We start from the raw sequence: 14,068 nt of genomic DNA, 5'->3' as shown, positions 1-14,068 counted from the left end.
TGACCTCTCATATGAAAGGCAGCCAGTGTATATGGATTACTTCACAGATAAATCATACAAGATCAAAGTTTAACGACACAGGTCACATGTAAACAAGTTAGAACTCGGCATAAAAGTTGATCCCAATATGTCCGAAGGTTTCCTGGCCACTTTTTAAGTCAAAAATATGTCAAATTTCCATGTACAAGAAACTGTGGAAAACATGTGAATGAAACTAGAGCAGGAGTTGCCATGAACCATCAGAAAACAGTGGACTTGAAAAGTATTAAGGGGCAACAGCGTAGCCCAAATATATATCAATAACCATTAAAAAAACATTAATCAACATATCTTGTGTTAGACATGGCTGCAGCTCTCATCTATTACAGACAGCTTGATCCAAAGCACTATCATCACTCTGAAAAGCTCACTTATAATCACAAATCAATGTGGGTTCAGCATCATCCTCAACATATTCAGAAGCTGTACTGACATCACAAATATCCATTTGTAGATTATCCACGTCTGCTTCTCTAGAAGAGTCTTGCTGCTGTTCAGAGTCGCTGCCCCTATGTACAAGCAGTGTTTCCTTCTTTACAATATTAAACACAATCCCATTTTGAATCTTTTCGGGTTGCAAAAGGTCTCCTTCAGAAACCATAATGCTGGTGGAAGCAGCAACTGGAACCCTATTGCTATTTTCAGGATCTGTATTCTCCGAGTTTCTGTCAGGGGTTGCTACTCTGGAGTTGTTATTATAAGGATCCCTACCAGTTGTTGGACTCACCATAGGATTTGAGTGTGCTACTAAAGCATTGATCTCTTCTTCCCTTGACCAAGATCTGTTGAATTCTGACTCAATCTCAAGATTCTGGACAAAGTTAATAAATTTATTAGCTGAGGCTGTCCTCATCAAAGGGCCACCACTTCTTGTCCAAGAATTTAGGTCTACACTTTCTGATTCACTATCACTTCCATCATGAATGCTTTGTTGAGTACGGTTATTTCTGTTCAACTGCCAAACAGGAGCAGTTCCCTGGTGGATTGAAGCAGCAGCATCCACGAGTATGTCTTCTTCGAGAGAACCTGATGAGTTTTCCCTTGCAATGCAATTCCATGAAGGAATTCTCCTCGAAGCACTGAGTCGCATGAAGTTTGTGTGACCATGGGAAGCAGCAGCTCTATCGGCACTTCTCTTGAGCCTGCGCATATGGTTCAGAAGAGCAACACACTCATCTAGTGCAAGTTCAATAGCACAGTTTGCCTTGATAGCAGAGAACTTCTCCCATGTGCATCTTCTGCCTTGGTTAGCAGCCTTTTGGAGCTCCACATAAGAAGGGTTCTGTATAATTTTTGAATACTGAAATAAAAAATGAACCACTATCAACCTTAGCAGCCTGAAAACTAGAGTTACAACAGAATATGATAATTCAAAAAAAAAAACAAACAGATAGTAAAGCTACCTGAGCAAGGGTAGCTGGCATAACCACAGTGACATCACCTTCCCAATCTTGAGCAAACAATTTGGCTATGCCACCCAATGGAAAACCGAGTTCAAGAATTTGATTGCATCGATGCTTGACCTCCATTTCCGCAAGATGAGCAAGCTACAGAGAGTACAATTAATGAGATTGTATATAAAGCAAGGAAGACTGCTATAGCTAATATGATATGCATGATTATCTTCCATCTGTTGCTTGTTTGATGACATTTTAGTCTCCTTACAGCTATAATTTGAAACTAATATGGACATGATGCAGTGAGTTCAGTATGATATTAAGTAATCATGTTTGAGATCTAAAAGAAAAGATAGGGGAAAGAACAAAAACAACAGCATAAATAACGATGAAGATTTATAGGAACAAAAACAAAAGCATATAAAATGACGAAGATTTATAGGAACAAAAACACAAGCATAAACAATGATGAAGATTTATAGCTTAGATACCTTTGCAGCAAAGTTCCCTCCATAAGCTCTGATAATTTCCTTTAATCTCAACAATGGGGCTATATGAGGATTGGCTTGACTGACAATAAAATGATTGACATTGAACAATTCCTTCAACTGAATCATAGGCAAATCACTCTCCAAGCTTCCATCTCTCCAACGACGAGCTGAAGTTCCAGGTGTGTCCTCAGGGCTCAGTGAGAAGGGTGCATGATAAGGAACAATTTCTCCAGATCTATCTTTTGCCATTAGCTCCTGAGCCTCAAATAGGCCAGGAAATGCACAAGAAGCAGTTACAGCACTCCATATGACAACATGAGGAGATGTCAAGTAATTAAGACATCGTGGTGGCTCATGCTTTCTAGGTGAGCAAACTGTGATACCAAGAACACGGCCAGTCATGTCATAAGCTTCTTGAAATGTCAAATTGCTTGTAAGATGCCTCAAAAGCCTTTGCAATTGCCTAATCTCATGAACTGCACCATGTGTCATGACCCTTTTAACCACAGTAAATATCCCACCCAACTGGTCAAAAAACTGCAATGAGTGCCAAGAATCTTCAAAGAAGCTTTCAAGCTCAGGCCAGGACCTTGTTGCTACAATAGCACACATAATGGAACCCACACTAGACCCTGCTATTATTCGAGGCAGTAGCTTATGTTCCACTAGTGTCTTTACTACACCTACATGGAAAGCACCCAGTGAAGCACCTCCACTCAGGAGCAATGCTGTCCTACCAAAAGCATGTCTTGTCTCATGCATAAATGTAAGCTTCTCTTCCAAAAGCAACTCATCAGAATCTGAGTTGCAAACCATTTTCAATTGAGTTGACACCTCATCAATGTATTCCTTTATGAGTTTTGGCACCTGTATTGCAATTAATTTGGACGTAAATTTAACTTTCCAAATTCAACGAAGTAATACTATAGCTAGATAGTATAGGAAACATGAAAAACAAGCCATGTGAAGAAGCCATAAGCAAGATAAAATGCTCCAAGACAGAAGAGAAAGCTTTTTCTTTCCATTTTTCTGGCTCTAACAACCAAACCGTCACCTTGATATATATGCCATACCTGCATGTTTTTCCCCTAAATATGACATTTTTCTTTAAAGAAGTTTGGTGGTGCAAAAATGACATCTGTGAAAATATTGAATTTGAATTACTGACTCCAATTATTGAAAATAGAAATCTATTTGACGAAACTGTAGCTCCAGATAGAGATAGGGATGTTTCATGTTTCACTTGCTAGATATAACTTGGAATATACAGGATGATTTTGTTACATGGCTATCATTTGACATGGTTGTCACTTTCATGACAGTTAAAAATACTTATCATTGATGGATTCACATAGCTGAGGGGGCAAGTTGTACTGGGGCTAGTGCCCTCCTAACTTGTCACAAATTTTTGTATAGGATATCACTGTTTAGTAATACAATAAAGAGTTTGAGGTTGATGCTCATCAAGGTAGATGAGGGATTCACGAAGAAGTTATGTCATAGTGAATTTGAATGAAAATTACATATAGTGGCCAAAGCAATGAGATATATCATATGATAATTAATTTTGATACCAAATTGATAGGATTCAATGACACTGGAGTGCCTAATTTACTATAATCAGCTCATGTAAATCTTGCTGATTTTATAGTATTCTTTACAGCCCACAATGCTTGTCCCATAGCTTTTAATCCAGATCTTTCAAATGTGACAGCCCATAAGCCAAATGAGTTGTAAGCTCATTTTCCAAACCTACAGATGGCCTAACTTGATTGAATAGCCCGAATTGATTGCTAAAGAGTTAAACGGCATGCTTTTATAAGTTGAAAAAACTCAAACTCTTAACTTTCCAACTGTTTCATTAATAGATGATCTGATGGGCAAATACAAAGGGAGAGTTAATTCAACTTATCTTCATGACCAAGGAATGCATTAAAGAGCTTAGATATCTCCTATACATAAAGGGTTGTTTCTTGTACTAGTATTTATTTTAATGTTTTAGAGTTAGAAACAGATCAGAATCTGATTGTATTTGCAAAACTCTTTGAGTTCTTTCCTTTAACTCTATATCTCTTTGATTTAGCACAGAATTATGGGTTTAGTCTATGTATCTCTTGGATATTTTTTGAGTAGTGAGTTTTTTTTAAGTTCTGTATCCTTGTTTAATTATCCTTAGGGTGGTGAGTTTTTGTATCCCTTTGTGATTTTAAACTCAGTGAATCCATTTATCTCTTTTCCAGAAGTATTTCCAACAAATACAACTATCAGCCTTTCAAATTTCATTTCTCTTTATCCCGATATCAGTTTGGTATCAAAGTTAAAGGCTAGAGATCATAGCAAGACGGAATGGAAAAGATGTAGTTGGTGAAGGTAGTGGCCATGAAGACGACGTTGAGTCCTTGAGGTTGCAACTACAAAGATTGCTACGTTGTCTATAAGAAAGGAATGAAACCTTTGAAGAACTTCGGAGAAGAAACAACCAACATGAAAATGATGCCCAAGAGTTTGGTTCTGATGATGATATATCTCCTCACCCAAGGGAGCTGGGAAGATATCGAGCAAGGTACAGAGAACAGAAGGAATGCTTGTGGCACTCAAACTCAGAAGGAATGCATCTTTTTTGTGAGAAAACCTGAAGAAGCAAAGAGAACGTAAGGGGAAGAGTAAGATCGTGACATGGGAGAAAGTAAGAAGGGAATTGAAGAGGAAATACTTGTCTAACAACAATAGGCAAGAGATCTTTCTCCAAATCCATGATTTCAAGCAAAAAGATCTTAGTGTCGAGGAGTACACAGTAGAGTTCGATAATCTCATGTTAAAAGGAGAGCTTGTGGAGCCAAAGGAACAAACCATTATAAGATACTTAGGAGGTCTAAAATATGAGATTGCTAAAGTGGTTCAACTCCAGCCATATTGGTCCTTGAATGATGTGAGCAAATTGGCTTTAAAAGTTGAGAAGAAACAGAAGTTTGAAAAGAGTTCTAGGTACAGGTCAAAAGAAGGTTATACGAGAGGAGGAAATTCCAAGCTGCTCTCTAAAGCAAGGTGGTGTCAAAGGTGCAAGACATGGGTGAAAGATTTGTTAACAATAAACAAACACCTAATTCTTCTACACCAAGTAGCCGAAAATGCCTCAAATGTCATGGTTTTAGGTATATTGCTTCAGATTGTCCAAATAGAAGGATTGTTATTTTGGTTGAAGAATATAGTAATGGAGAAGGAGATGAAGCCAACGACGAACCAGAATACGATGATGATGAGGAAGAGGTTATTTATGTTGATCATGGTTTGTCTATTGTGTTACAACGTAGCTTAAATGTTTCCTATGTGGCTGAGGATGAAAGTTGGGTGAGAAAGAACGTGTTTCACACCAAATGCACTTCTCATAGCACACCAAATGCACTTCTCATAGCAAGGTGTGCTTGGTGATCATTGATAATGGCAGCTTTGAGAATGTGATATCTTTGGAGATGGTACAAAAGCTAAAGTTAGACATAATCCCTCATCCACATCCTTACCAAGTATGTTGGATGCAAAAGGGGAATGACATCAAGATAACTAAAAGATGTTTTGTTTTGTTTTCTATTGGCAAACATTATAAAGATGAAGTATGTTGTGATGTTGCTCCTATAGATGCTTGTCATTTACTATTGGATAGATCTTGGCATTATCATAGGAAGGTCTTGTATGATGGCTACAAACATACTTATCTTTTAAGATGAATGAAAAGAAGATTGTTTTAGCTCCATTCAGTGATTTAAAAAGCGCTAAGCGCCAAGGTCCAAAAACGACCGAGGCGCTAGGCGCTCACTCGAGCGAAGCGAGGCGCTAAAATATAAAAATATATAATATAATTAATAAATATAATTATTTAAATAAAAATATGATATTAAATTTTGAAAATCTTACAAAATCACAGTATCATATTAAGAAAATTCTCAAAATTCAAAACAATAACAATAATTTCAAATAAATAAAAACTAGCAATATTAAAATCATAATAATATATTATTAATCTAATAAATAAAAAATACTATTACTAGTATACAGTTAACAATATATTGTTAATATACTGTTAATAGCATACTATCGAGTCAATGTGAGAAGAGTGAGTAAGAGTAAGACAGCAACGGTAGCGATAGCAACAACAATGGCAAGTAGCGACAGCAACGGTGAGAAGCAATAATGGTAGCAACAGCGGTAGCGGTAGCAGCAAGCAGCGGTAGCAATAGCAAGAGCGCAACGTAAGAGTAAGACCGATGTTGTTGACTGAGAGCAGCGACAGCAGTAGTAGTGAGCAACGGCAGCGGGAGCGAGAGCGACAAGCAGCGACAGCAGCGACGAGCAGCGATAGTGGCAGTGGTAGCGGAGAGCAACGATAGCGGAGAGAGGCAACGACAGCAGAGAGAGGCAGTGACAGCGGAGAGGAAATGTCAATGGCAGAATCACGAGCAGGGTTAGGGTTGGGGAAGTTGCAAGAGGGATGCTGGGAGCTGATATCGATGCTTTAGTTGGTTTGATTGAACCAACTAAAGCACCGAGGTCGCCTGGTTTAACCTAGGCACTCACTCGAGAGCGCTTTGGGCGAGCGCCCAAGCGGCGACACCTCTTTGAAGGGCGTCGCCTGGACATGAAGCGAGGCACTCGGGCCTCGCCTCACCTCGCCCGAGCACCCGAGGGCCTATTGAAATCGCTGGCTCCATTACTACCTTCTGAAACTAGTCCCCCAAAGAAAGAAGTTAGTGCTCTTATGACCTCTAGCGAATGCGAGGGTGTACTAGAAATGGGTGGTGATGTTTTGACTCTAGTAATAGTAGAAGAGAATGAACAACACAAGAAGCCACCAACAATCAAGAAACCAATCCTGGAGGAGTTTCAAGATATTATATCGAAGGAGATTCCACATGGTCTTCCACCTTTGAGAGACATCCAGCATCACATAGATCTTACTCCAGGGGCTATGCTACCTAATAAAGCAACCTACAAAATGAACCTCAAGGAACATGAAGAACTTCAAGGGCAAGTGAATGAGTTTGTGAAAAAGGTGCTGATTCGGGAGAACATGAGTCCTTATGCGGTTTCAACCTTGTTAGTGCCTAAGAAGGATGGTTCTTCGAGAATGTGTGTGGACAGTCGTGCCATCAAAAAAATCATAATTGATTATCGTTTTCCCATTCCAATGTTAGATGATTTACTTGATTAATTGTGTGGTGCTTCTATTTTCTCTAAAATTGATTTAAGTGGCTATCACCAAATTAGAATGAGACTTGGAGATGAGTGGAAAACAACATTTAAAACTAGAGATAGCTTGTATGAATGGTTCGTCATGCTATTTGGGCTATCTAATGCTCCTAGCACTTTCATGAAATTTATAAATCACATACTTAAGCCATGCATTGGGTCTTCTGTTGTGGTTTACTTTGATGGCATATTGGTATACAATAAGAGTTTGGAGGAGCATATGAATAATATTAAAGAGATCTTTCTTATGTTGAGGCAACAAAAGCTTTATGTTAATCTAAAAAAGTGTAACTTCTTTACTACTAGTGTGGTGTTTTTGGGGGTATGTTGTTTCAAAAAATAGAATCATGATGGATCAAAGTAAGGTAGAGGCTATTCTTAAATGGTCAACACTTGCTTCGTTGCATGATGTGAGGAGTTTCCATGGCTTAACTTCCTTTTACAGAAGATTCATCAAGGGTTTCAATTCTATTGTTACTCCAATCACCGAATGCCTAAAAGGTAATACATTCAAGTGGACTAATGAGGCTGATGTTGCTTTTGAGCTATTAAAAAGAAAGGTGACCGAAGATCCTATCTTAGTTCAGCCTAATTTTGACAAGGTGTTTGAGGTTGAATGTGATGCCTCTACTATGTGTATTAGTGATGCTTTGAGTTAAGATGGAAAGCTCATTGCCTTTTTTAGTAAGAAGTTGAATGATACAAGAAGGAGATATTTTACCCATGATAAGGAGTTCTATGCCATTTATAAAGCCTTATCTCATTGGAGTCAATATCTTTTTGCTAAGTAATTTGTCCTATATTCTGATCATGAGGCATTGAAGTTCATTAATCTCTAGCACAAGCTAAACAAGAGGAATGCAGCTTGGGTAGAGTTCTTGCAATCTTATAATTTTACTATCAAGCACAAATCTGATGTTCAAAACGTAATTCCTGATGCATTAAGTAGAAAGCATTTTTTATTGTCAACCATGGAAGTCAAAGTGGTTGAATTTGAGACATTCAAATATCTCTGCAAGAATGATGTAGATTTCAACTCAATATAGCAAAATTACAAATCAGGTTCTTTTCACCAATTTTCTATCCTTAATGGTTTTCTTTTTCGAGCTAATGCCTTGTGTGTTCCCTCTTGTTCTTTAAGACAAGTAATTCTGGATGATGCTCATGGTAGTGTTTTGATATGACATTTTAGTAGGGACAAGACTCTAGCTCTTGTTCAATCACATTTTTGTTGGCTTAAGATGTTTAGAGATGTAGAGAGACTTGTGAAGCAATGCCGAGTGTGTCATTTGGCAAAAACAAGAAACCAAAATTCTGGTTTGTACACTCCATTATTAGTGCCTAGTGCTCCATGTGAGGATGTGTCTTGACTTCATTTTAGAACTGCCAAGAACTCAAAAAAACAAGGATTCTATCATGGTTATTATTGACAGATTATCAAAGATGTCTCATTTTGTTCCTAGCAATAAATCAAATGATCCATCTCATATTGCTGATTTGTACTTCAAGGAGATTGTGCAATTGCATGACATTCCAAGAACTATGGTGTCTGATCAAGATTCAAAATTTCTCAGTCATTTTTAGAAAATTTTATGGAGAAAACTAGGTACATCTTTAAATTTCAGTAGCTCTCATCATCCATAAACCGATGGGCAAATGGAGGCAACAAACAAAAGTTTGGGAAACTTGCTTAGAAGCTATATTAGCAAGAACCTCAAGCAATGCAATCTCATTCTTTTATAAATTGTGTTTGTCTACAACCGTTCTATGCACCATAGCATTGGTAAGAGTCCTTTTGAGGTTATTTATGATGCTAATTCTACTAGTCCTTTGGACTTAGTTCCTCATTCTACAATTAAACAATTTAGTGGAGCTACTGATGAGAGAGTTAAACAGATAAAGAAGTTGCATGAGAGTGTTAAAGCAACCATTGAGAAGCAAAATGAGATGTACATGCGAGCTGCCAATAAACACAAAAAGCATGTGGAATTTAATGAGGGTGATTTGGTCTGGATTCATCTAAGGAAGGAGAGGTTTCCATCAGGAAAATTTAGGTAATTGAAACTAAAGGTTGATAGTCCATTCAATGTGCTAAAGAGAATTGACAAAAATGCTTATGAGATTGAGCTACTAGGAGATTATGGAGTGTCCCCAACATTCAATGTGGCTGATTTAAGTCCTTATCATGTTGATGGAACAAATTAGGACTTGAGGACAAGTCTTTTTCAACTATGGGAGATTGACACAGGAGTGTATAATTTACTACAATTAACTCGTGTAAATCTTGCTGATCCTATGGTATTCTTTATAACCCACAATACTTGTCCTAGAACCTTTAATCCAGACCTCTCAAATGTGATAGCCCATAAGCCAAATGAGTTGCAAGCTCATTTTTCAAACCTACAAATGGCTCAACTTGATTTAATAGCCCGAATTGATTGCTAAAGAGTTAAGGGGCATGCCTTTATAAGTTGAAAAAGCTCAAACTCTTAACTTTTTAGCTGTTTCAACTTATCTTCATAACTAAGGAATGTATTAAAAGACTTAAATATCAACTGCAAAGCAATAAATTTCATAGTTCCCTATGCATGGAGGGTTGTTTCATGCAATAGTATTTATTTTAGTGTTTTAGAGTTAGAAACAGTTCAGAATTTAATTGTATTTACAGAAATTCTTTGAGTTCTTTCTTTTAACTTTGTATGTCTTCGGTTTACCATAGAGTGATGGGTTTAGTCTCTATATCTCTTGGATATTTTCTTGAATGGTGAGTCTTTTTTTTTTAAGTTATGTATCCTTGTTTAATTATCCTTAGGGTGGAGAGTTTCTATATCTTTTTTTAATTTTAAACTTGGTGAATCCATTTATCTCTTTTCCAAAAGTATTTCCAACAAACACAACTATCAGTCTTTCAAATTTCATTCCCTTTTATCCCGATATGATTCAGTGTCCCCTATTAATGTAAGACCATTTTAGTTTCTCTTATTGAATAAATTTGATTAGTTTAAGGCATATCATGCATATGTTAGGTTGTCATGTGATAAATATATAATATTTCAGTTCAATCTCCTATATTACAAAAGGTGAAAGAAAAAGAAAGAAAATATGAAAAAATAAAGAAAATTATAATTTCATTAAGATTGAATATCATGAATATTGATTAAAGATTTCACTTGTATAAGGAAGATTATCAATCAAGAATATAATCAAAAAAGAAATATCACCATCTAAATCATATATTAAAACTAATTTTCTTTAAAGAAGCTAAAAGCGAATTATTTATTTGACTCAATGTAATTGTACTCTTTTCTCATTTTCTTTTTTCTTGTACTTAAGATATATAAGAAAAAGATATCATAATTGAATAAGAAATCAACTAATGAGTGAAGAATTCACATTATGTGTAAGTGATGCATTTATTTTCTTGGTCTGCATGAATTCATCATCCAAATGTGAGACATGTAGAAGTACGAGATATTCATTGAATTTCTTTATGCTCACAAATTTGTCTTACATCACCTATTTAGCATACATACCTTCTTTCTTCATTGGAAGAATGATACCACCAAAAGAGATTATAAAAGAAGGAAAAAAGAGTAAGGTCAGAGAAGGAAGAGACAAGAGAAGAGAAACAAAAGGATGCCTCATGCACTTACAATGGCCATTATCTGTAGCTTCTTGTTATTGCCTCTTTTCTTGTTTCTAAGCAATGTGGGAACAATGTAAATATTACATGGTTACAGGATTTGTCAAAAGGTAAGTTTATCTCGTATCACCAAAAAATCCCTATAAACCAACATTTTGAACTTTAAATACAAGTCTAAGTAGGAACAATAACTATCTTAAACAATACTAAACTCACATTGGCCTTTTTGACACTAATTAAATTATAAAGCACCTTTCGATATAATCAATAAATCTAACGGTGAAAATAAATTTATGTTCCTAATCTAGAAAGGACCTTGATTCTCTTGCCACAGGTGGTTAATCCCCCATGGGCAAGAATACTACCCATGAATGGGTGTTGAATTGATTCTGATCTTCTTTAGGCTTCATTTGACAAACTTGGAATGGTAATTGGAGTGGTCAGTCAGAAACTTAGGATGGTGGCTAGTGTAGAGATGTAAAATGAAAATGCAATTGCAAGGGAGAAAATTTCCTACTATCCATGCAAGGAAGTACACATCACTAACTTCCTCCAACAGTAGAGAAAAGTTGGCAGACAAGCAATTTTCAACATTTCAAAGTTACCTTTACTCCAACTTGAATTAACCTAATGGATTCTTACCCCATTGAACTCCATGAGCATAGAAGGGAATTTTGAAGGTTTAGAAGAGACAGGTATATATATATATATAGTTCAAGTGACCAAAAATATTCCCTAATTTTATCAAAGTGGTACTCTTTTCAAACATATTCATAAGGCTAGAGAATTTCAAACCAACAGGCAAAAAGTGTGGTGGATTGGTAGACACAGCATTAAGCTAAGAAGTTTCGTTGGAGAGAGTTTTCACTTGTTTAGGTCATTAGCAAGTACAACTCATGAACAAAAGGAATTAGTTATATGGGTAAGTAATTTAGGGTGAATTATCAATTAGAAATCTAGTAAGTTTCAGAAATCATATATAACATTGGTCAGACATATGAACAAGGTTAGAAAGAAATAGAAGAATCTAGGGTTTTGCATTAAAATGTTGAAGTGTTTCAGGATCATGGCCGAAATAATACGGTGATAAGAATTAGCTGGGAATGTCAAAATAAAAGTTGATGCTTTACTTAAAAATGGTTTTGCATTTTTTTTTTAATGTCGTATGAAGAACAGAAGAGTGCAAATCGAAAAATTTAGTCGTAGAAATGCAACAATTAGATTGGGACAAATCGAAACAGAGAGGCGGTGGAAGGAGAAACAAGTTACGGGAGGAAGATGGATACGATACCTGAAGCCTACCCTTGTGTAGCTCCGGGTTGCACATGTTCCCCAGATTCCTGAGCAGGTCTGCGCGCATGCAGAAGACGATGTCCCGGAGGGAACCCTCTTGGCGGCGGTGGCGCAGCTCCTGAAGTTTGTTCCTGACGAGCTCCTCGTCGTAGAGGTCGCCTTCGTTCATTTTGGGCATCATCTCCTTGTCGAGCATCTTGGCGGCGTGCGACCACTCCTCGTAAGTGAGGGCGCTGCGCATCATGTTGCGCCAGAACTTGCGGCGGTAAGCCGACTCCGCCCGGGACCGCACGTTGGTGAATCGACGCAGGGCGAAGGCGACGAGGGTGACCACAGCCAGGATGCCCTGGGCGTTTCGGGGGTGGAGCCAGGCGGCCAGCGGCAGCAGCCCGTCGTCGCGGAGCCGGCGGACGGCGGCGCGCAGGAGGGCTACGAACCGCCGACGGAAGTGGTGGAGGGAGCCGTAGAGCAGGATGCGGAGGGCGATCGTTCGTCCCACGATCGTTGACGGGCCGATCGAGAAAGCCTCCACCGTTGCCTCGTTCGTGATGTCCATCGTTCTGTTTCCAAAGTATGGGTCTTCCTCTACCTTCTTCAAGGATGGAGCTCCTACCGATTGATAGAACGGAAAGAAGTTGTAACAGAGAACGCCGATCGCGTGCAAGAGAGACCAAAAAAAGTCTTTTATGTTGTATGACAGAACACGATTACTTGAGATCATAAAGCCGAGGAGGTGGAAGTAAACGTCACGGAAGACCCCCCACCGCTGTTGAGAAAGAAAGGTCAAAAAAGGAAGGGAGAAGACCTGGAAACCAATCAGCGGGAAGAAAGAGACATGATTGTTATTATCGTTTCTCGACAGTGATGATAATTTCAAGAGCGGATAACAGAGAGGTTGTCAGGGGAAGGTGCCGATGGCAGAAGAAGCGGAGACCCGGTCACCGACCCAATCTGATCTCATCTTCCTTCTCAGGAATAGGATAAAAGAGGTAATAAATAAATGAAAATTTGTGAGGATGACGGAGGTGGGCCGCCGATCAACCATATACCAACCTTTCTTAATTGAACGTAAATCTGAATCTAGAAATTCGTTGGCGGATTTTCGATATAAAAATATGTCAGCTAATTTAATTAGAAAGTATTGATTTCATCTTCGCATGTAAATTTTTCTTTTTTCATCTTTGCATCAATATCTTCATGATTTTTAATATGGCATGTTAAGAATTTGTTGATTTATTCTTATTTATTTTTATGATTATTTATAATTAGTTATACATATTTAACATTAACTAGATAAGCTTCGTTTCTTAGAATAAATGGCTATACTAAAAATGATAAGCAGATTTAAAAGGTATTTAGCAGTACTACCGGTATGTCACGCATATCATATTTATGATCTAATGGTGGCATCTATCATGATCAATGTGGAGAAAATTTTTAATGATCTTGATCTTGATCCATCTTTTGAGCATATACTTTCTAAAAGGATTGTGAAGACAAGAGAAAGAGGAAAAGAAACATAAATTGCATCTTGGTAAAAAGGAATATATAATCACACAATTGCAAACAAACTTCTTGAGCAATAAGCATAGACTTTTTAAGGCTTTCCTTTAGTCAATACCTTTAGTCATTCACTTCTCTCTCTAAGGTGCTACTACTTCTTTTCTATTCTGTGTTTCTTAGGGCTACTGATCCCTTCTATTTGTAATTTTTATTGAAAAATCTTTGGGGGGATGACATCACATATGTAGTGGAAAAATAAAAATAAAAATAAAATCTCATATTCCCAAAGAGATGTTCGTCATCGTGCGAATATTGGTGCGTAAAATCTACGAAATAGAAAACTGTGTATAGTAAAGATTGTGTTACTTAAAGAGTTCGTATATCCCTGAATTCTTGCAGATCTCTAGGAAAGGGTGAAGGAGGTCAAGCGTCCTCATCTTTGGCGGTGATCCACACAACAG

The 14,068-nt window shown here is 37.5% G+C and overlaps 1 protein-coding gene across 2 annotated transcripts; it reads right to left on the bottom strand.

Moving 5' to 3' along the window:
- Positions 1-255: 255 nt before the first annotated feature.
- On the bottom strand, positions 256-13,058 carry LOC103978287 (triacylglycerol lipase SDP1). 2 transcript variants are annotated; one of them, XM_009394024.3, is made up of 5 exons: positions 12,816-13,058; positions 12,103-12,713; positions 1,928-2,794; positions 1,443-1,586; positions 256-1,339 (listed from the first exon to the last, which is right to left on the bottom strand). In XM_009394024.3, the coding sequence occupies exons 1-5, from the start codon at positions 12,823-12,825 to the stop codon at positions 407-409; spliced, it is 2,565 nt and encodes an 854-aa protein (XP_009392299.2). In that variant the 5' UTR covers positions 12,826-13,058; the 3' UTR covers positions 256-406. The 2 variants fall into 2 exon arrangements, with proteins under 2 accessions (XP_009392299.2, XP_009392298.2); XM_009394023.3 differs by having other exon boundaries at positions 12,103-13,058.
- Positions 13,059-14,068: the final 1,010 nt, after the last annotated feature.

The sequence above is a fragment of the Musa acuminata genome, chromosome BXJ2-8, assembly GCF_036884655.1.
Source record: "Musa acuminata AAA Group cultivar baxijiao chromosome BXJ2-8, Cavendish_Baxijiao_AAA, whole genome shotgun sequence".
Classification (NCBI taxonomy): domain Eukaryota; kingdom Viridiplantae; phylum Streptophyta; class Magnoliopsida; order Zingiberales; family Musaceae; genus Musa; species Musa acuminata.
The sequence above is the reverse complement of the archived record's forward strand: the minus strand, read 5'-3'. Positions and strand labels throughout refer to the sequence as shown.

Coding starts and splice junctions, on each gene's coding strand:
- LOC103978287 (XM_009394023.3), bottom strand. CDS start 12,825: ATGATCTCAAGTAATCGTGTTCTGTCATACAACATAAAAGACTTTTTT. Junction 2,795..12,102: donor TACACAAGGGTAGGCTTCAG/GTATCGTATCCA, acceptor ATTGCAATACAG/GTGCCAAAACTCATAAAGGA. Junction 1,340..1,442: donor TGCCAGCTACCCTTGCTCAG/GTAGCTTTACTA, acceptor TTTTTATTTCAG/TATTCAAAAATTATACAGAA.